At 39.4% G+C, this 23,930-nt stretch overlaps 1 protein-coding gene across 3 annotated transcripts in view; it reads left to right on the top strand.

Annotated features, from left to right (window-relative positions):
- Nucleotides 1–1,629: 1,629 nt before the first annotated feature.
- NCAM2 (neural cell adhesion molecule 2) overlaps nt 1,630–23,930 on the top strand; it is a 270,131-nt gene continuing 247,830 nt past the window's right edge. For all 3 annotated transcript variants that reach the window (XR_004060971.1, XM_030954686.1, XM_030954700.1), the window contains exon 1: nt 1,630–1,804. Coding sequence is in view for 2 of the 3 variants with exons in the window: in XM_030954686.1 (XP_030810546.1) it covers nt 1,753–1,804 (52 nt within the window). In the remaining variant the exon portion in view is untranslated. The remainder of the gene's footprint in view (nt 1,805–23,930) is intronic.

Raw genomic sequence — 23,930 nt, 5'->3', positions numbered from 1 at the left:
AAAGGCTGGTGCCAAAAGCTCCTGCAATTAAGAATCTCTCACGACATTCATGAGCAGAGCATCTCCTAAATATAAATCCCATTCTGACCTGTAAGGCTTTGCTGAGGCTGCCATATTTTGGATTTCCAAAACTTTATGAGGAATATCAGTTCAATTCCACTTAAAAATATATGAACCTGTTCCTTTTATATGATATTACAAAATCTTTAGCTTAAGAGCAGGACCGTGAGGTGTGGAGCTGAGCAATATGATTTTGATTTACGTGGTGTAGATCAACCAATCAATGGCAAAAAGTCCTCACATTCCTTTCTACCAGCATTTTCTGTTCACTCTGTTTTATTCCCAAGTGTCCTAAAACCACCCTCTGAGGAAAGAATTTGGACTTTATCCCCTATCTTGTTCTTCCCAGAAAAATATTTCTTCTTCCTATATTTCAGAATTTTGTAGACTACTGTGCAGCAGGAGCCAAGCTGGAGATACTGATCGTGTCGTTCATATTAGTTTGCTGCAAAGGGACTCCTTGTCTCCCTCCTCCTCCCCAAATCCTCTTGAAAAGGGCAAGGGAAGGGTTGGGAAAAAATATTAGGGATGTGTTAATTTGGATTAATCCTTTATTATCCACTATCACCGCTTCACATTAATATAAATCTACTTCTATCTCCTTCCATACATCATACAGGTGGTAAGGTGACAAATTTATGGAACCTGCTTTGGAGCCTATAGCTTAATTAACCCCCTCAAAAAAGAATTACCTCTTCAAAGTCAAGCTGGACAAAAAACCACCCCTTTATGCAGGTTGCAGGTTTTTTTCCTTACAAAGCAAGATCCCCGGCCAGACAGCACCACAGCATCCAAACGGTAAGCAATTTATTTTTTATCGGTTTTATTTCACACAGCCGTGAATAGCCGAGGTATGTTTCCCCTCTGGACTAATAACAGAAGTCAAACCAAGTGAATTCCTAGACAGCCGAATGAACACAAGCCCGGCGGGATTAGCTACGGGCGCACCCGTGCGCGGGGCTCGCTTCCCGCGGGCGCAGCGGCGCGTCCCGGCCCCCGCCGAGCCCCGCGCAGCCCCCGCCGCCCGCTCCGGGGGGAACGAGGGTGCCAGGGGAGCATCCCCGCCCGCGGGCTGCCGGAGCGCCGCTCCCGCGCTCTCCCGGGATGCTGGGGGCTCCCCTGTGGGATTCTCCACCGAGCCGCCGCCTCTCCGTTTTAGGCTGTGTCCCCTCCGTCAGCGGCGGGGGGAGCGGGCTCCGGAGGGGCCGCGGCGGCGAGCGGGGCGAGCCGGGGGCTGCCGGCAGGCGGGCGTGCGGGGAGGGACGCGCGGGAAGGGATCCAGGAGGGGGGCAGGGTGGGATGCGGTGGGAGATCGGGCAAGGGATCCAGGAGGGGATGCAGGGTGGGATTGGGAAAGGGATACAGGAGGGGATGCAGCGTGTGATGCTCCGGTCCTGCTGCCACCTCTCAGAGCGGCGGAGGAATCTGCGGGTCTGGCACTCTCCGCTGTGGCGGGTGCGAGTGCGGCGGAGGGATCGCCGGCCCGCCGTGCGCCCGCCCCCTGCGCGGCGGCGCGGCCCCGCCGATATAGCGCGGCGCGGGAGGCGCGGCCGGCACTTGGCGAGCGGCGCTCCGCGGGTGCGGGGCTGCGCGGGCAGCGGCAGAAGCGGCGGCAGCGGCGGCAGCAGGGTTTGCCCGGGCTGGCCGAGCATCCTCCGACTTGGAACTGTCCACCGGCGAGAGCTCCTGAACATGAGCCTCCTGCCTCTCTACCTGCTCGGATTGCTCCTCAGTAGCGGGCAAGGTAGGAGCGGAGCGCGGCCGCCTTTTTTTTTTTTTTTTTTTTTTTTTTTTGATTATTATTCTTACCTATGCTGTCCGCTCGTTCAAATTAACGGAAAAGAAACGGAGAAAAAAATTAAAGCAATGCATTATCCTGGAAGCAAAATAAGAAGGACCTAAAACTTGCTTCATCGCCCACCTTTTTTTTTTTTTTTTTTTCGTTTCAGTCTTCAAGAGGTGTCATTTAGGAGGAGGAAAAAAAAAAGCTGGACAGTGCTAAATGCACTTAGCTGCTTTGCATAGGATTTTGTCTTTTTTGTGTTTTTTTGTGCCCGGTAAATGTATGAGAGATATGAAGCGATTACACAAAATCTGCCGAGCACTGGTCTTTAAAATCCGCGTCTGCCCGCGGGGAAGGCTGTGTGGGCTTCGTTCTTAGGAGCAGGGAGAAGTGCTGGCAGTAGAGTCCGTGAGAAACCTGACCTGAAGTCTCCCTGTCGGGGTTTCTCCACTCTGGAAGACCCTTCCCCGCTCGCCGCCGGGACACCGAGCCCCCGGCTCGGGGTGGCGCGGAGGGGAGGGCGCTGTCGGGGCCGCGGGTCTGTGCGCGGGTGCGGAGGAGCCCGTGTGCCGCGGAATGGCACCGCGGGGTGCGGGGGCAGGTGTGTGCGGGATCGGGGCGCGCCGGGCTGCGCCTTCGGGCACGCTTCGTCCTTTGCATATGTGTATATATATATATATATATATATATATATATATATATATATATGTATATGTGTATATATATACATATACACATATATGTATATTTGTGTGTGTATTTATACCCATACGTACAGTGCTTCGAAATATGCGGACTCGGGGGTTGTGGCGCGGCCACGGGGTTTGGTCTGTTTTCTGGGGCTGACATACATATGTATGTATATATATCTATTTATTTGTTTAATTTTGGATGTCCCCTGCGTGGTCACTTAAGGATTTGTGCTCCTGCAAGACACTGGGCGGGAAGGGGCGCCGGGAGGGGCGCAGCCGCTGGCTGAGGGATAACCACCGCGGTGTTTGGAAACTGTTCGGGCAAGTTCCCGGAGTCCGGCCGGGGCTCTGAGCCGCGCGGGGCTGTCCATGCCCCCGCTCCCGCTGCCCCCTGCCCTGTGCGAGGCTACCATCCCTGCACCTGCGGGGGTGGGCGGCGGCCCCGCTTCCTAAGGAGGTTTTAGGGGAGAAATAAACCCCACCCAGCCCGAGCGCCCCAGCGGGATGGCAGCGGGGCCGGCCTGGGCCGCGCTGCCGCCGCCGGGCGCCAGGGGGCGGCCGAGCTCCACGGCGGCGCCGGGCAGTGCCCGGGACGGGGCGGCCTCGCCCCGCTGCTCCCGGCCTGGGAGGGCTGGATGTGCATCCCACGGCGTCCTGTGCCGGGCTGGAAGGGCTGGATGTGCCACCTACGGTGTCCTGTGTGTCACCCACGGCGTCCTATGCCGGGCTGGAAAGGGCTGGATGTGTCATCCAAGGTGTCCTCTGCCGGGCTGGCAGGGCTGGATGTGCATCCCACGGTGTCCTGTGCCGGGCTGGCAGTGCTGGATGTGTCGCCTGTGCGGGGCTGGAAGGGCTGGATGTGCCACCCACGGTGTCCTGTGTGTCACCCACGGTGTCCTGTGCCGGGCTGGCAGGACTGGATGTGCCACCCACGGTGTCCTGTGCGGGGACAGCGAGATTTGTGGCGCTTCAGGAAGGGACAGGGGTCAGGCATGATGCCTCAGGGTACCAAGAACTGCAGCTGCCAAGTCTCCTTCCGTGCATCCGTGGCCAAGCCTGGCACCATCCAGGCGGTTTCTTTCGGCCACAATTAGTAAAAACAGAGCACCAGGTGCTCTCAATTTCTACACGAGAAAATGCTCCCCTGCTTTTGGCACCCCTGAGGTGGGAAGGTCTCCCGAGGAGCAGCGATTCGGGAGCACTCCGGAGGCTTTTGGGTCCAGCCGACACTGGGATGGCAGAGGAGGAGAGCGGGAATGCTTCCTGCAGGCTTTGCATGGATCCACCTGGTGTAATGATGGAGATGTGGAATGCGCCTCCTCCAAAGGAGGAAGGGTAGAAAGCGACTTCGTGAAGTGTGATTTCTGCAGCGTGGGTGGATTGCATAGTTTAGGTTTCTTACTATCACAAATGTCAGGAGATAAATAATGGAGTGGAATTACAGATGCTATTAAAGCGAGTTTTAAAAATTATAGGATATGTGTGAGGAGGGGATGGAAAGAAGAAGAGGAAAGCTGAATAAACCTAATATTGATAGTAAGTTATTTCTCTCAATTTAAAGAAACAGCTTCATTTTATTCTTTTTAATAAAGGAAGGGAATTGCAGTGGCAGAGTACGATTTTTTAACCGACTGTGGAAGTAACAGAAATGTGCAGCCTCAATCCACAGCAGGGCATAGTAAATGGGAATGGGAGAACATCTGCATATGGAAAATGCACCCATTTAGGTTGCTAGGGAAGAGACATTTTCTACAGCAGTGTTTGGGGGGGAGTTTATTAGTTTAAATTTTAATGAGCATTATTGAGGTGATTTATTGTACTTTTTTTTTTGACAGCACTTTGAAGTAATCTTGAGAATTTCTTGAAGTGAATCAAATTATTTGAGAGGCTATTCCAAAAACTCTTGGGGACTTTTTTTTTTATTTGGGGAATGCAGTGATGAGGAACACTTACATCATCAAATGAAGATTGTGGCGCTTGTGAGGGTTACTTTTTTTGTTTGTTTTTAAGAAAGGCATTATTATGTCAATATTAAATGATTATGACTTTTCAAATAGTTTGGATGGCTAAGAAAAAGTCAGTAACTACATTTGGATTATTTGCTTTAGAAATATTGAAACTCCTGGGTTCAGGGTTTATATTTTGAAGGATATAGCTGCAGTAGATTTTATGAAGAATGACTGAAGCCTTTTCTTTGAGAAGTGCTGGTGTTTAAGACTGGAGAGAGGGAACTGTGCTGTATTTGTTCTGTTCCAGAAAATCAGAGCAGTTTGAGAACAAGTAGCAGACAGGCACCCCCTCCCCCAGCCCCTTACGTTAAGAGCTTATGAATGTCATAATTATCTACCAGGGCCAAATAGTCCCTCTCCTAATTTCATCACAAGGGAGGAGTTTAGCTGGCAGTGTTATTATGCTCAAACAAAAGGATTTTTTTTCTTAACATTTCAAAGCTGTCCAGACAATTTATCGAGCTTGAATTAGCTTTGCTTTAATAAAAATTGAAACAAAACACACACGCATAATCCCCACCATACCACAAACCAAAAAAGAGCATACTGCACTCTGCAAATCTGCCTTTTAAGATATGTAGTGATAAATAAAGTTTTCTTGGTTTTTACCAGTGTCTGGGGACACTGACTTGAAGTGGATGAAATGGGCATCTTCCCAAATTGTAAAATCCTATTTTTTTACCACTCTGCATAATACACATTTCTTTAAGTTTTTTTTTTTTTTTTTTTAAGTTGCAGTAGAAAATGTTTGCTTGTAGAATTCAATCTATTTTGTGCTCATCCAGGAGATTCATAGGAGTGAGTATGTTGTGCTTCAGCTTTCCTCTTTTCACTGCTTTGGTATGAAGTTTCTTCTTGTATTTTGTGAAGAGGTTTCTCTTTACAAATGCTTTAAAGGGACTGCTTGTTAATGAGAAACTTTCCCCCAGAGAGATGCCAGCATGTGTGTCTTATTCACCAACAGTCTGGAATCCCGCTTCTTTCTACTTTTTGTGTAGTGAACCCATGACATTTGGGATTTTTGAAATCAGTGATTTTGCTTACTGGATTAAGTGGAACTACTGTTTTCTGATTGTACACTGAAATCTGAAGCAGATTCTGAGACTTCAGCCAGATATTTTCTACCAGTTGATTTGTACAATTGCATTAAAATTAAAACACAGCTGTTATCTTTCCTTCTTGTTTTCACCCTTCTAAAACAAACAAAAATCTGACAAAATCATGTTTGATTTTTCTCATTTAGGCTACATTCTCCTCTTCAGGTAAATATGGGAATCAAAATACCTGCCTGAAAATAAGTCTGAACTGATGAGGAGTTCTGAAACATTGACTTAGAAATAGGTATATGAGAAATATGTAGAGAGCTTTATTTCATGGACTCCCATACAAATGGAACTAGAGATACTTTTATCATTTACAGTAACTCTAAATCATGAAACATATGAATGATAAAGTCATGGACACAGAGCTTCAAAGTCTTAGAGGTTGAATAGCATAATTTGGACTTTTCCTCGTTCAGCATAACACATTTATTTAGATAACTCATTATTTCTATCTATGGAAATGCTGCTGGATTGTTAAGACGAATTTATGTATTATTTGCCTTTCATGGCCACCTTATTCAACAAATATTTTGAGAACAAATGCAGTATTTGTTTGCCCTTTCACTGACCTTTTCTTTGAGGCACCTTTCGCAAGTGGTTCATGTTTACCTACTGATTTTCTTTCAATTTACTCCAGTAATCCCACAGTTACATTCAGCACATGCCATTTGATTCCACTGCAATTGAGTCAAGTTAATACGACATTTTGGGAAACACATGTTTTAACTTCACTGTAATTTGTGTCTGTGAGTTGAAAATCTATTATTGAAAGAGTAGGATATGAACTTCTCCAGGTAAAGAATCTGGATAATAGCTGGTATTCAGATTTTAAACCGTCTATTTCAACTAATTCATGCCATATGTTTTATTTGTTTGCTAGAGGTTTTTTTTGTGTATTTTTGGTTTTTTGGTTTTTTTTTTTTTGATGGGGCGTTTTGGTTTTTGTTGTCTTAATTTTTTTTTAGCATATACATTTGCCTTAAGAAATAAGGGCAGTCTAATTGATGATGTGTATTCCAAAGTTCTGCAGGCCATTTGAATCTCATTTTCAATGTCTCTTGAAATTCAGAAATAGGAGAGACTGGAGGAAAAACTTATTGATAACCTGAGGTATTCAAATCTGGAGACTTGTTGGAGTCTCATAGACTAGATCCAGGCCTATTGGTAACTTATATCTTAACACCAGGTTTTATTTTGACCTAAGCAATCAATCATGGCCTAATTCTGACATGGTGTCATGGCTTCCCCCTTGGTGTATTTAACTACTTCTTGGTTTAGGTATTTGCCTAGAATATTCAATTCTTGGTAGCTAGTTTGAAACTCAGAATATTTTTTAGTATTAAATAGGACATTCCGAGCACTACTTGCTGTTACTTCAAGAATTTGAGGATGCCCAGCTTCAGTGACGTAATTCTGCATTCTTTAACACAATATTTTTATTGCTTTTGTAGCTCAGTTCGTCTTAAAACTGTTTGAATGTGTTTGTGTATTTTTAAACTATATCAGGAAACAAAAGAGTTAACTTAAGAAAGCAAGATAATCTTCAGATGCCTTTTGTTATGCCATAGCATCTTTAATGGGGTGTCTTCAAAAATAAAGGTACCAAGGTTCTTATTTTTATTACGTGCCTGAATTTTTGCATTATTTGTTATCTATTGATTCATGATATCATTAATTGGAGAAGACATTTTCTGATTTGCTTTGCTGTAGATGAGCAGAGAACCTACCTTTTAATTTATTGAATAGAAAGAAAAGAAAAATAGGGAGAGTCATCTGGTTACAGCTATTTGTGGTGACATATTACGATATTAAAATCCTTGTGTACTGGAAAAGAAATACATGTAAGTGTTAACAAATGTTATGTGGAAAGGACACAAAGAATACAGGCATCCACAACGTTAGAAATCCTTGTGTTCACAAGACTGCCAAGCCTTTGAGTGTCCTGCATTTGAGTGGCTCCATGGAAGCACCAAACCAGAGGCTCATTCTTAGCAGGAATCCATTGATTCCAGTGGCTTCACTGAAGTATGTGAAAACATCTCTTGAAATGACAGGAGATCACTGGCATTTATTTTTTAAATAGCATGAGATAGGCAACGCTGCCCGTTTATGCTGCTGTTATGATTTAGGAAATTATGATTAACAGAAAATCTCTCTCTTTGCATTTGTGCATTAGCAGCTGGGTCGTTAATGAATGCACGGCAGTAATGGCCTGAACTGCAAGTCTAATGATCTACTGCAGAATGAGAAATTTATAACATAGTGCTAAGATGTTAAGATATCTGTGAATATTGTCATTTTGGAGGCACTAGAAGAGGATTCACACAGAAGTTGTGGATCCTGTCCCTGGGATTGTTCCAGTCCAGGCTGAGTGGAGCTCTGAGCAAGCTGTTCTAGTGGGAAGTGTCCCTGCCCATGACGGTGGGATTAGAATGATTTGATCTTTAAAGTCCCTTCCAATCTGAGCCATTCTATGACTGTAGCCAAACTCTGTTAATTTTAGTCATAGGACACCATCCATTGACTTAAGTTTGTGTTTGCATGAGAGACAAGAAGCACCAGTTCTTTAAAAGCATTTATTTTACTGTCACAAGTAGATTAATCTGGGAAAGAAGGTGACAGTAAAGTGTATCAACTAAAGATTCATTACCCAGTTACTGCCTATTTAAGAACAATGCTAAAAACTTGCAGCCAAACACCTGCTGAAATGTTTTATCTGCTTCCTGCCTCTTCTGGAAAAGAAAAAAATGTGGTTCTTTGGTTTCACCTGCTCTTTAATGTGATGCATAAGGATCATGGCAAAAAGGATGAAGAAAACAAGTCTTTCAGAAACCTATTTGGCAAGCCTGGAGATCCACTAACCAAAGGTGTAATTTGTTACCAGTTTCCATGGTCCAAGCATAATCTTGTCTGAAATATCCAGTTTCTGGATGGATAACATCCAGACAAAATTGGGAAGCAGCATGTAGCACTATGAAGGTTTTGTCAGCCTCTTTAGTCATTCTATCATTGTCAGCCTCTTTAGTAGTCCTATCATTACTGAAATAAATATCCTCTTAACTAAACAAGTTCCTTCAAGAACCAGCTTTCCATAAAAAGCTTAGATCTTTGATATGTTAATTTATGTTCATTTAAGATGTAGTGGCTCTTGGTAAAAAAAAAACAAAAATTGAGAGGGAAATACAAGTGGCTCGTTTTCATTTTGCTGAGTTAAATTTTTCCTCCTAACAAAATTTACATTGTGACTTTAGAAGGCTGCACTTGTTTTCATTTGGTGTCCTAATTACCTGAGTAGTATTGCTAAACAGTGGACAGAGGTTGATGAATAACCTCATAATTCAGCAATAGTCAGAGCTGTAGCTTATGAATATCTTATAAGGATACAAATGAAACTTTTCAAGATGATGTTTCTCATTAGCTAATACTAAACTAGTGCTTTGCATTGCAGTTGTAGTCTAAGGAACAATATCAGCTATGATCCAAAATTCATACTTGGAAAAATTCATACTTCACACAAGAAGTCATTGTCCTGACCCCTTTGCCCAAGGGGTGCCCTTTAGAGCATAGTATGAATTCAGATTAAAAACACTCATTGCCAGCAATTTTCTTGCTACTAAAAGATTTTGCACCAGATTCAGTCAAGCTGCAAGTAATTTCAAACCCATTAACTTTGTAGACCTTTGTACTCAGCTGAATTTGGCTTGCATGAACTCAGGTCCATGGTTAAAATAACAAAGTATTTAAAAACAGAAATGTAAAGATGTGATACAGATAGATATAAATAGGAAGGAAGACGTAATCTTGCCTCTTATTCTGAACAGTTCCTTTAACTGATGATACAATCTTTTTTTTTTATTGTAAGAGGATACATGTAATCAAGGTGCAATTGTATTGTGTTAATATTATGACATTGTTATTTTAATTGGTCAAAGCAGAATAAACTACAGATCCAGTGTGGTTGATTTATAGGGAAGAGGATAGCAAATGAGGATATCTTAAATGTACTGGAGACCAGTTATCTGGAGTATCATAATACAGCATTTTTTAAGAAGTTCTTGAACACACCATACTCATAAACTAATGTGCTTACTGGATCAGAAAAAGATTGATGTGCTCCAGTGACCTCAACAGAGACTCAAAGCAGGAGTCATAAAGGAACAAGTAAGTACAGAGCAGAAAGAGTGTGATACTTCTGTCAGAGCACCTACAATGTTCAGGGATATGTCAGGTTATATCTGTGTGATCTTCCTTAACAATCTTGGCAGATCTTTGTTGCCTGAATTTGTTCCTAAATCTGCCGGTGCTTTGATCTGCTTGGTACAAAGTGTCAACAACTTACACAAGAGAAAAAAAAGTCTGAAAAAAATGTTCAGTCCTTTAATTGTGGTGCTGTAAGTAGTGGAGTCATACCAGTTCCTTACTTGACTCTTCTGTGGCATTTGAAATAGCACATAACAGAGAAGCTGTCAATCTCCTATGTGATGGACTCAGAACTACGTGTTATATTCATGGGCTTTACAGTGTTGTTTTTTTTTTTTTGCTTAGTAGTCAGTTCCCTAATTTTTTTAAGCATTTTATTTTCCTACCTTTTTGGTAATAGCTATTTTAATTTAACAAATAGTAATGTGAAATATTTGAATTTTAAGCTGATTTGCATCAGGCCAATTTCAAAAAAGCTTCCTTGTTTGTAAGTATCTCTTTTGCACAATAGTCAGTGTTGCAGGTTGTGCCTTACAAGGAGATGAGGGCTAAAACTGGTCTAGCAGTGATCCTGGTGAAATAAATGCTGAGAGAGATTTGATTGCTAGAAAGATGATTCCCAGGGATGAGCGTATGGAAAGAGCGGAGATACTCTAAAACAAAGCTTGATACATGAGTAAATGGATATAGAATGATTAAAAAAATAAACAAAAAAAACCCCCAAAACCAACCTTTCAGGACGAAAATTAATTTCTGACCAGTGACTCTGTAGCATATGAACAGGAGGAAAGAAGTATTGTTACTCTTAAGATGGGTCAGAATCACAGAATGTCCTCAGTTAGAAGGAACCCACCATGATCATGGTGTCAGACTGCCAGCCCTGTGCAGGCGACCCCAGCAATCCCACCATGTGCCACAGACATTGCCCAAAAGCTCCTTGAGCTCTGTCAGCTTTGGTGCTGTTCCAGTGCCCAGTCACCATCTGGTTGAAGAACCTTTTCCTGATACCCCACCTAAACCTCCCCTGATGCAGCTTCACACCATTCCCTTGGGTCCTGTCACTGTCACCACAGAGATCAGTGCCTGCCCCTCCTCTTCACCTCCTGAGGAAGTTGTAACTGCACTGAGGTCTCCTCTCAGTCCGCTCTGCTCCAGGCTGAACAAATCAAGTACCCTCAGATGCTCCTCACATGGTTCCCCTCCAGACCCTTCCCTATCCCCATTGCCCTCTATTGGATGTTCTCTGATATAATTCCTGTATTGAGGTAGCCAAAACTGCATACAGCACTTAAAGTGAGGCTGCACCTGTTGTCAAAAAGTGTAGCTTAAATTCTTGGCATTTATTAATTTTTTTTAAAATTTTATTTTAGCAATAACAGAGAATTGCAAAGACAACCTTGCACAACATTTAAGCCTGGTTTTTGCTAATCACCCGAACGATCTGGTATGAGGGATCTTTATTCTGCAACAGAATCTTTGGTTTTGCTGCTTTCTGTTTGTGTTTTTTGTTCGTGAATGCAAATTTTGTAAATTTTGTCTTAATAATCTTGGAATTTAGAATGAATTATATCCAGTTGGGCATTGCTGTCTGTAATAAATAATGCAGCCATTCACATGCTCCTCTGCTTTCTCTGTTGGGGAACAATACCCAGATTTAGAGTTAAGCAGAAGCTAATGCTGACTTTTTCCAGTGAAGGCTGTCTGTAGTATGATATGAATGCCACATCTCCAGACTTTTATTTTCTTTTATTTTAAGAAAACTGTGTTACGTGAGATGAGTTCTGCTAACAGAACTGTGCACGCCCTGCAGCCACGGATCTCCCACTGGAGTCAAGTGTTTCAGGGGTTGTACTGATTGCACTTTTCAGGGTCTGATTGAAGCTTTCAGGAGTTGTATCAATTCCATATGAGTATGTGGGAATTTTGATTCCGTGAAGAATAGAAAAATCAAGCTCTAACTTTGTGTGTTTAAGTAGTGGGCATGTTTATAAGTAGTGCTGAAAAAGTGTGGGCTAATCCAAGAGCACGGAAGAACTGGAAATTAAAGGGGTGTTCTGGTGTGCCAGATTCTATTCAAGAGATAAAATGCAAGACAGAAAAAGAATATTTTTCTCTGTGCTTTTCAATAATAAATCCAAAGATGCACTGTAAATATTGTAAGCTACTGATTTCATTATCTCCCTCTGGAAACATGTGGAAAAAATTGCAATTAATCATCATGTTCACTTAGCTGTAGCCCAGGCTATAACTGTGTTGGGAAGTTTAGCATTCAGTGTGAAAATCCATCACTAAATTCATCGCTCAGTTTTGCTTGAGATTTTGAGAGTTTTGATTTACTTGTTTGTTTTGGTCTGTGGCTTTGTGACACTGGTCAAAATTGTTCTTTAGGCTTTCAGTATTCAGGTCATGCCTGCAGGTCTGTAAGTGCCACTGTCTGAGCCATCAGATGTTCCAGGGACTTGTGCCAGTTTATGGCGATTCCACACATTGGGTTCAACAGCTTTTAGCATTTAGTCAAAATAATCCTTTCCAGCACCTGTGCACTGCTTTTCTGTGAATTAGAATTCTGTCTTTGGATTATACAGCCTGTGTATGTAAAAAATTTATGTTGCTGGGTTTGGGAACTCTCTCAGAGGTGGTGTTTTCTATACAGTGCTGCTACACTTAGGGTAGACTTACTCTGATTTTACCATTCTTGGAAGAAAATTTATAGAATTCTGTTTACTGTCACGATAGTGATTTTCAATTCTGTGAGTGCGTGGCCTTTGTATGTGCTACTAATTTTAAAAATAATTTTGATCTTACATTCAAATTTCTATATCATTTGCAAAGACTAGTTTAAGTCAGAAGATTCTTATCTGTGTTCTAACATCTCAGGAATCACCTATTTCAGTCTGTGTAGTCCTTTGTGCCACACTCTGACAGCCTTTTATTTTTTTGTGTGGTCCTAGGTACATGAATGAACACTTTATCTGCTGCATAAAAGAGCAGATATGGCTGGGGAAACTATTAAATAAAGAGTGAAAATGGTGATGAAAAGAAATAGACCTCTCTGTGAATCACGTATTTTGCATTTTTAGTTACATATGATCTGATTTAGGAAAAAAACCAAACAAGCACAAGTAAGCAATCCCAGAAAGCATCTTTTTCCAGGGAAAAGCCCTTCTGCTGTTAGATGGAGTTCTGATTTCTGTTCCTCTGTGCTCATTTTAAAACAGGACAGATAACTGTAGCCAGTGAGTCTACCAGAAAATTAGAAGACTTTATCATCATGTAAATATTCTAAAAGCTATTCTATGGAAATCTTACTCTTTTTTAGTGTTATTAGTGACTGTTGCTATTGCTTTGTTGCACCTTAACTACATTTGTGACTATTTTCCAGACTGTGGTGCTCACTCAGGAGTGTTCTCAGAGGTTTTTAGATACTATTAGTCTTTAGACATGTAAGTCAATGCAAGGTAGCACTGCACAAAAACGTTTCTGTTCATAACTATACCAACTCTATTTCTTGTGACCTGGCAGATATTAAATAAGTAACATCCCTATCTGTCTTCCTGTATAAAATCTCATTACTGTTACTGCAATGATGGTCTGGTTTTACCTATGAAAATGACTGAATTATCTAATTACTTTTATGAATGCTTGATCAAAAAAAACCCCTATTGTAATTGGGGGGGGGGATGGGAAACTCAAACATTATGGAAGGAGGAACCCTGAGTGTTTGTTCTCCTCCAACAAGAGATGTTTTTTGGTCAGTGGTGGAGGTTTTCTGGTTTATTTTTTTGCTTGTTTGGGTTTTTTTAATGTGTTTTTTACTGTTTTGTTGGTTTTTTTTTAAAGGTGTAGGACTGCTGAAACAAAAGATTTTATTTTCATAGTCCAGAGGTGCTTTTATAGAATAATAGGATTGTTAAGGTTGTCAAAGACCTTTAAGGTAATCAACCATCAACCCAGAATCACCGCCAAGTTCAGTGCTAAACTGTGTTCTCTGTCGTATTCACACAATTTTGAATGTTTACAGAGATGGTGACCCCACCACTTTCCTGGGAAGTCTGTTTCAGTGCTTAACAACCCTTTCCATGATTTTTTTTCTCTAATGAAAGCATCACATAAAATCTCACATAGCACTCATAAGACTGGAAGACAATCCCTCCTCTTAAAATTCTGTTACCTGATGTTTTTCTGAAATCTGGTCCTAAAAATAGCTGCACGTGTCTATGACAAAGAATTACTAAAACAGCAGAAATGAGAATATAAGCTTTTCTAAGAAGCTGTTAGGAAAAAAACTGCATAGTGAAGCAAAAGCTACTTTTCACAGTAAACACTTCTATACAAAAAAAAAATCCTACTGCCAGTCTGATTTCAATTGTTCATGAAATACCTTTGTGTAAGGTTTAATTCCTACCTAAATAAATATTTGCTTGTTTTGACTGGGTTTTGGTTTTTTTTGTTGGAATGGGGGTTTTGGGGTGTTTTTGAGTGTTTTTTAATTTTTTCTTTCCTTTACATTATAAAGATACTTTTCCTACAGTCTTAAAATAGTTGAAATATGATGAAGTCATGCCTCTATGGATATTTTCTTCCTTAATTGATGTGAACTTAAGCATAAAGGAACTTTGAGAAAAGTCAGAGTCCATCATGAATCCAGAATTGAACCGGCTATTTTGATTTAATTTCAATGCTGTGACAGTCGTCCTGCTTTTATTTTATTATGTGGTAGAGTCAAAATTGACATGAAAAGATGTGCTGATTGTCAACTGGTTTCACTGTTGCTCTTTGGTGCTATGCACGTTGAGTCCAGGAGCTCTGTCTCAAATGGGCCAAAGCAGAGGCTGAAATGTTTGCTGGGCTTGATTTAGCATTTTTTTGGAATCCTAAGGACTACCTCTCAGAAATCTTTATTTAAATCTGAAGATTAGTGAGGGGAATGCTCGGTGGTTCTTTTTAAGAAATCAGGGAATCAAAACATAAATGTGCTTTTTGGTGGGAAAATACGTTGCTGGGTGGCAGGGGGGGAAGGAGAGGAATACAAACAAAAAAAACCCAGCACAAAGCCAAAAACACCCTAATGTGGGTGAAAACAACCTGTAAGACATGTATTTAAAGGTTTATGTTCCCCTCTCACTATTCTGACACTGCATCAGAAATTACTTTTTTTGTGGTTTTGAAGTAAGAGCTGTGAGCATGTATCTCTCTGAAGAACTAAATAGAATAACCAAACTGTTTTACTTCCATGGCCAACCAGGCTGTTTTGATGTTTTCAGCTGGTTGTGAATGCTGGACTGGTAATGCTTCAGGTGCATGAAATTGGGTGAGAAAGATGCTTCCAGTATTGATATGTTCAGAGCCTGACCAAGCTTTTTTCTTCTTTCCTGCAAACTCCATTTATTAAAATTGCCAGACTGGATATCTGCAGTTGTGGTTTCATGTCTTTTGGGAGTGAAGGTGAACCTCATTTTGTCTTCGTGAGTTTTGTTTCCATTTAAACACAGGTGCCTTGGTGTTGCACAGCTGCCTTTCTGTGATCCACAAACACATTGAAATACAAATGCAAAATTAATTACTGATAATATTAGTTTCAAATATAGAAATAGCTAAATAACTCTATGTATTTAATCAATGTTCTAAAAAGGCCATGTTGTTACTTAGGCAGATGTTTTGAGCAAGCAATGTAAAGGGTACCTAATGCTGGGGCAACCCTGTGTAGTTTCTTTAATCCCACAGTAGAAATGGGGAGGGCTCTGGAATGCAGATTGGAATGCACATTCCCTGATCCCTTAAAACAACTGAGAGAACAGAGTAATTAGAGGGGCAAAATTTATGTGTCCCCTTCACTGTTTGTACACACAAGAGGTTATCTATTGCTGTAAATTGAATTGGCTGTATAAACAGCAGCATAATTTATTTAGAGTTAGGTCTAAAAGACTTGGAAAAGACCAGTGGAAGAACAAGAAGGGGATTGTAAAGAGAAGAGAGGTACAGAGAATGCAGCTGTACTTTTGTTCAAGTAACTGATGTAACTCATATATATTGACGTATTTCATTACGGTAGAATTTCCTTGTGCTTTAACCATTGACAATGTAGAGAGCAGGAGACCCAACATTTCATTTAAAGTTCTAATCCTATATGAAAATGCATATTTATATCTTAAACCAAGCATATTTCATAAATTTATAAAATCAATCATCACCTCCTTCTGCTGATCCATGTATATTCATCCCTGCACTTCTTTCCCGGATGACTTGGGAAAATGATGATGTGCCTTTCAAACGGATAGATATAGTTTTGTCTTCAAAGTCAATAACATAACTTCTATATAACTATTCTGGATGCTGTTCAGTGTACACTCAGTTGCTGAAAGGAATGTTTTTGGCAGCTGCCTTGCTTGGAGCCGTGGTAATGGCATGAGAGGCACGCACACGTGCCCCTGCACTGCTTCTGCAGAGCTCTGGGATGCCTTGCTCCCATTGCTCCCCTCCTGGCTTCTGCAGGGTTAAAACAAGACCACATTTCTCTCTTTTTGTAGGGATTACTCAGATGAACAAAAGTATAACTTACACTAACACAAACAAGATAAATTATGATTAAAATTGATAGCATGTATCACTGGAGTAACTCAACAGAAAGTGCAACTTGCTCAGAAATACAAGGACTTTTGCCTGTGCGTATATAAGATAGTTTTAATTTCTCTATTCAGTTGGATCTTTAATAAACATTTTTAGTAATTCTTATCTTTAATTAGCATTTAAATATTTCTCAAAAATGATGTGGGTATCTTAGTAACATGCATCCCCTTTTTCACTTTAAGGAAAATGTGGGGGGTTTTCTTATGTTTAAATAGGCTCCTTGAGAAGAACAGTTATAGTTTTACTAGAGGTTGGTTTGTTGTATGTAATGTGTTCCTTGATTTTTTAATCTTGATTGTTGGTTTTTACAGACCAAATCTGTCACTTTGGTAAACAAGATGTTTTATTTAATCTCCAGCCTTCTGAAAGACGGACCTTTTTGAGTGCAAAGTTCGTTGTCATGTTGCTGGTGCGTGTTTCTGACCAGAATGCAAAGTAGCCTGAATCCATACATTCTTTTTTTCCTGTACTGGGATAGCTGCCAAATCTATGTCAGCAATTAACTTCTGAATGTGTCAGCTGTAAGAAATACAGTTCATTGTTCCTTGGCTAGTTAACAACTAGTTTAAAGGCAGAAACAGCTTCAAATGAAAGGGAAGTACTGTGCATTTTGTATCTAAAATCCTCAGGCTCTTAAAACCACTTTAAAAAGAAAATTTAAAACTAGTTCTAGGAGGGATATTTAGGAATTTAAAAAGTACTTAGCTGATTCTTCAAGTTAAAATATGCCCAATAACTGGAAAATGAAATTATCTGACAAAATTATGGTCAGTTACAAGTAATTTTCAATAAAGGACTATATAATTCAATATCTGACTTTCTGTTTCTCTCATGTGTAAATCAAAACACCAATACCCCTTTTCCTCCTTCCCTTTCCCCTACCCTCCCCCCAAAAAATCCTCCAAGAAATCTCTCTTGAATTGTTACAATAATATTTGAGATACCGGTTAGAAAAAATATAAGAAAGAAAAACAATTTTAAAAACTTATTCAAAGAACCTGACACTATGGGGATTACCTAAAATGAAGTACAAAATCAGTTTAGAGGAGTGCAATAATAATACTCTTCCTCCTCACAGACATGGATGTTCTCATTATTAGTGTTTGGGATTTCTTAAGTTTGCAGGCTGTTTGCACAAAGTTACAATAATAATAATAATAATGTAATATTGATGTTTAGCCTATATTATTTTTGGTAAATTTTCCTCTGCAAGTGAAATGTGAATGGTTTGCTGTGAACATTTAAAAGCCACTGTATCTTTAATTAGTTCTTTAAGCTTCATGTAGACCTCTACTTTTCCAAATTTTAAACCAGTTACCCCACCAGAAGCATTTTGCTGTTTAAATTGAAATTTTAGTATGCATATGCCTTTTTTTGCTTTCTCTTGAGGGTGTACTTTTGTATACTCTGTCTTGTTGAGCTCAGCGTGAAGATACTGGTAGTAAATGAAGACAAAAGGGGTGGTTGTAACTAACAGGTGTCAAAGTCAATTTCTTGCATAAGAGGGTAGATTCAGTTTTTTTCTTATAGTGGTGGCAGGTGATAAAGCTTTGCTGAGATGCAGAATTATTTCATTGTACTAGTACACTTGAGCACTGCTATTTTTTGATTGAAGCAAGTGAAAGGTTTGGATGTCCTATGAGGCAGAGCAGAGAAGAGGAAGCCATGCAATGACATGTCAATAATTTACCAACAGGAGGAAATATATATTGTTATACATCTATAAAAACCCAGCCAAACAAAAACACCCTCTGGAAAGCACCAATTGGGTTCATACTGAACTGGTGGTTTGAGTAAGGGGTTGGCAGCAAGCTAGACTGCTAGGTGAATTTTTAAATACAAGGAAAGTTGGGGAACAGTTTACCATTTCTAAAGTTCTGTAAAATAAGTTGCGTATGCTAGGAGAGTGAAGTAAGGAGGAAAATGGTCTTTGCAGAGCTAGGAATTCTAGACTTTGCACATATATATCTATGGAATGAAATGTTACCTCCCAACACCCTTCCAGTGATGCAGCCTACGCAGAGAAGACGAATTGTGCAGATTGTGAATCCCAGACCCCCAGCACTTGTTCCTCCTGCTCTGTGCCACCCCCACACCCATTCCCATAGTTTCCTGCTTACACAGGAGTGCTGTTTCACTTCAAAGGACTTCAGGCAGTGCTTCCCTCTATGCACAAGTCAGAATGTTTTATCTTTGTAATGCGTAATTGTCTGTATCTGTAGAACAGCGGTTGTGACTCACTAGCAGGATTTGTTTCTCTGTCCTTAACTTAGTGTGCGTGGTAGAAAACAGGAGTGGTACTGTCTCTCTCCCTCCACCCCCTCCTTTCTCTTTTGCTTCTCCCTTCTGGTGGGAGACCTGTAAGCTTTAGGATAAAAAGCCAATTTCAGATACCTAAATAAAAAAAAAAAATCTAGTAATTCCTATGTGATATGCAAACGATCTTTAACACAAGTTATATGCTTACAGCTCAGATCTTTCTGAAATCTCAACCACTTCCACCATAATTTCCTGCTCTTACTTTTAGTAACACTTCTTGAACTTGCTGGTGATGATAGAACACACTCTGAGCTTATCCTATGCATTCTGGAATCCATAATCGTAATGCCAAAATCCTGTAGGGAGGGGAAGGAGGTGTTAAAAAGGGCAAAGAAAAACTGATGGTAAGGGGTAATGAGAGGAAGTTTTTTGAATTGCAAGTCGAAGCCAAAATGAATGAGCAAGTAATTTCCATCCCATAATCTTAAATGAAACTGAGGGTTCACCAGCAAATTCTGTATTTCTGTTTAGAAGATGTCTGGCCAGTACAGGTTTGTTGCTCTTGCACAACTAGTATATGAGGCTGTAGGTGTAAATATGGCCTATAGTCTCATATATCTGAAAAATAGAATTAATTTTATTTAGCTGCAACATTTTCCCATATTTCAGTGAAGTGAAGTCTGTTCTTTTAAAATTGTTTTAGTTTTTAGGAATAAGTGTTCATGCAAGATAAGAAAGTGTATCAGGACATGAGAGCAAATTGGTTTGTTTACTCAAGAGTGGGGAGGGATATATTTGACCTCTTTAACAATTCAAGAATGGCAAGTGGAAGGAAAGAGAATTATTCTCTCATTCAAGTATATGCTTGGTGAAGGAAAAAATGAGTTTGAGCTGACTAAACATCTTTAGTCTGAAAATGTAATAATTTTGTCCATAAGAGTGAAGAAAATTGGAATAGAAAATATTCAAAAAATACTTGAACAAATATTTGCATAAAATTAAGTGATTTTAAAGGAGGGTAAATGGATTTGTGGTAATGCTGTGCCTACAGAAGGACACCAGGATCTCTAACTTAATAAAAAAACCCCAGGAAAACAGCACTTTTGGGGTAGTTTTAGGAATTAAACCTTGAATTTTCTTCTAAAAGTCTCTATTTGGTAAAATAAAAAGTACATTGGAATTAATTGTTTAATGCTTAATCCATTCTAAATATTAACATCTGTTCAGGAAATTTTCTAGAATGTCATGTTTGTAAAAATCTGTGCAAAGATTAATCATGCAATGAGAATCATCTCAGTTTTCACTTATTTCATGTTCTCATTATGGATTAGTGATAATTAAGTCCAAAATTTGAGATGAAAAATAGGTAGCATTTCACAAATGCTATGAAATATGACTGCAGAATTCACTCCTGTTCACCAAAATAAATGGTTTCTAAATGCTTTGACTTCACAAAATAAGTAGGAATTCTCAAACAGTGGAAGAAAATAGGAGTTATGGCCATTAGAAAAACAGAAGCATTAATATTTTTTGTGAAACTGACACAAACTATTCTGGATATGTTTAAAGAAGGATCTGGTATTTAGAGAAATCACAGCCAAGTACGTTTTGCCAATCTGTTACTGAAAACATTAAATGATCAGTATTTGTAGTCTCTGCAGAGGAGACCTTAAAAAGTGACTCATCTTGAAGAGTTTTAATTGTGACTTTTGTATGTTGTTAAATAATTAATGATAAGACAAATTTCTGCCTTTTTCCTATGATTATGTCATTAATTTCTTCAATGTAGCTGCTTTTTCTGGCCTTCTGAGGCAGCAAAGAAGGCTGGATACCCATACGGGAGGTGAATGTTCTCCTAAATGTTCTCTATTTATGGTTTCAGTCACTTTGTACAAGCAACTTTGCCTAAGGAAAAAAGAGAATCATAGTTCCAGGATTCAACATGTCAAAGTCTAGTTCCACTCATTCCTTGAAAAGAAAGGACAAATGGAAAGAGTCAGTAATGTTTCATATCATCTCTTATGAAACAGCAGTATCTCTGGCAGGATAGACTTCCAAATTTTGTAACATAAGATTTTTTTTTATTTGTAGATATTCTGCCATGTCAATCAAAGTTGCTTAGGCTTTAGTTTAAAATGATATGATTGTCATTAAGGTTTTAATATTTACCACAAAAAAAACCCAAAATACAATATTGTTCACATTTTTTGAATTGAATACATCTGATGCATATCAGTGTAATCAAGGCAGGAAATAAATTTATGCCACTACTAATGTTCAATTAACATTATTTGGAAGTATATCAAACTAGCCATGTATATGTTAAAGTACATATTTTATTTGTAATTATAGTTTGTAAAAGACACTGTTTTCCAGTCATTTATTCCCAGTTCTGTTAAATCCTATTTACCACCTAATAATTGCTTGAATGTGTTTTCTTTGATCATCTTGAACCCTTGTATTCCATCAGAAAACATGGGTGACACTTTTTGAGGTACGCAAGCTCACGCAGGTTTAGAAGATGCCAATTTCTTCCTGCTTCCATGTAGCTGCTCTTGCAACTTTCTATACATATTAATCTAGTGTTTAACACAGCTTGATTTTCCTCCACTTTTTGGAAACACCTGGTTTCTATTTCTGGTCCATATTGAAATGCTCTTCCAGTCTCGTATTAAATCATTAAATGACATCATAGCTCCAATTTATTATGTCTTTAGTTGATGCATCTCATCAATGATTCCGTATTAGAATGCAATCTTTAGCTTTTTGCAAAACACCAACCACAGGATTTTCACCTGTATTCCCTAAATAGGTTTGACTAAATGTATTTTAGTGAGAGGCTTGTAATTTAGAAATAAATTACATTTACAATTTTCTTTTTAAAACACCTCTGAAACAATCTTCACTTTGCTACTTTAGTCTTCATTTTATGACATATTATCTTGTGTCAGAGGAATACAAATGAATCAACTTAAAATACTTGTGCTGTGTTTTTTTTTTTCTTTGCTTGCAGTGTCTTAATTCTATATAATGAAGTGTTATTAAAAAGACTTTGTATCTCTCATGGTATCAATGTATTTTATACTTTGCTCTCTAACTAGAGAGGAAATTCCATGTCACAAATTAAGACAAACAGGATACTCTCAAATACATACTATGAAAAATTAATTTAAAGTAGGGGTTTCTAAGACAATTACATATGAAGATAACATTATTTTTTTAAAGTACTGAAGAACTAAACCAAATCAAAAGTTTAATGAAGTATTGGGAAGGATATTCTAGATCTGAAGAAAAGTATGCCTACTTTAGGTTTTGTGTAATACTGAATATGTGAAAAATAATGTGGGTCTACAGACAGACACCAAACTAACAGCCCTTTTTCCCAGGGGAAGATAACTCCATCTTTGCTTTGCAGTATAATTTGTAGTAAAGCTAAATTGGAGGTTTGGTTCTTGCAATTTTGTTTTGACATGCAGCCAATTATGAACCTCTCCACCAACCTAGCTCTGTATAATCTCCCTGATTGCAAGTCTCCTGGTGTCTGCCCTTGGGAGGGAGTGAAGTTTACATGCCAGACGTGGTTCAAGTGCTGCATTGTCTTTGGCTGGAGACAGCCTGAGGGTCAAGCCATGGATGATACAGTGACTTCCTTGTTCTCAGCCTTCCTTTCTCCATTATCTGCACCCAGCAAGGACTTCAGGGTGAAAGAATGCTTGTTCTTCCTGTTATCTAAAGCTGGGTGGTGCTTATGAGTGGATTGCACTGCTGGTGTAGAGCATGAACAGGGAGGGATGACTCTACTGCATCATACAAATATTGTATTTTGCTTATAAGTGTTTTGAAAAGCTGTTTGTATTTCCCTTTAAATACATATTGCATCATGAAGAAACACAGTGCCAGTGGCATGACAGTCCCTAAAGGAAATATTATGCTGTTCCCATAATCTGTCTCTGTGAAGAGAGCAGCCATGCATGGTCTTTGACAGTCTGATTTTTTTACGCTATCACTTAAAACATGCATTTGTCTGCTGTCTGTTGGACACATTCAAGAAGCAGCAGTTCTGTGTAACTGATGTCCTGAACCAATTGCCTCAATTTGCTTTGTCTTTTGTTTGTTTTAAGCAGTTATTCACGTACACACACTGGTGAAGGAGTGTAACGCTGCAGGGTTGTATTTGAACTGGTTCTCTGGTTGGATGACTGCTGCTGAGCCTTTTTAATGAACTTCTGTATGAATTTCTGAATTCTTGAAGGTCAAATCCCTGAGGATTTATCAGAATATTTTTTATCAAGTTTTTGCCTCTCTATATGTTAATGTTAGTGGTAGATACAAAGTATATGTCCCAGTTCTTTAGTTAATTCAGAGATTTTCTCTTTTTTTCCCCTTGATTAGTTAATTTACAGTAACCATTTCATGTTATGAAGTTCCTCCCACTGTCTCTGTACATAAATAGGTTTCTTATTAAATTATCTCCACCTGGTGGCAGCATGTCATAGCCTGCAAGCAAGTAACAAGCTGAACTGCAGCCTTTTTTAATTTAACAGAAACATAACATCAAGGCTAGTTAAATCAGATGAGTCATTTATTGCTTAAAAAACCCTGTAAATAGGCATGAAATATTTTATAGCTGGATGTGGTGTCTCATGTGTAATTGGATCTCTAACTGATAAGTATCCCATGCCTTCAAAATGCAAGTTGATTGCCATGAGTTCTGTTGGCACAATTGTATTAATGTCTGCATTGCTTCCCTTTGGAAGAACAATGCAGGTATTTTGGTGGGGAAAACCAACATTCAAGAGTGTTTAGCATATCTATTCTGCTTATTCTGGTAGTCATAAAATATGGATTAGGCTGTGCAGCGTTTGCATAATGTGTTTTCTTGGAGCATGTTTTTGTAGTCTGTTGCAAAGAAATGCTCTTTGCTGAAGTGCTGAATTGCCAGTTTTCCTCAGAGTGAAGAAAGGAAACGTTTTCAGAACAATAAGTGCAGTATCAACAGTATCTTATGAAAAGACTAGAGGTAAGTTCTCAAAAATAGTTTCTATTGTCACAGTTGTCCAAAAAAGGTTTACATATGAAGTACCCTGCAAGCAATTCCATATGCTTTTGAAAAAATCATATCTTTGATTAAGATTTTTACAGAAAAACATAATTACTTTTTTATCCACAGCTGAGTGGTCTTTTATGTTTTACAAAT

Source organism: Camarhynchus parvulus, chromosome 1 (assembly GCF_901933205.1).
Source record: "Camarhynchus parvulus chromosome 1, STF_HiC, whole genome shotgun sequence".
Lineage (NCBI taxonomy): Eukaryota > Metazoa > Chordata > Aves > Passeriformes > Thraupidae > Camarhynchus > Camarhynchus parvulus.
The sequence above is the reverse complement of the archived record's forward strand: the minus strand, read 5'-3'. Positions and strand labels throughout refer to the sequence as shown.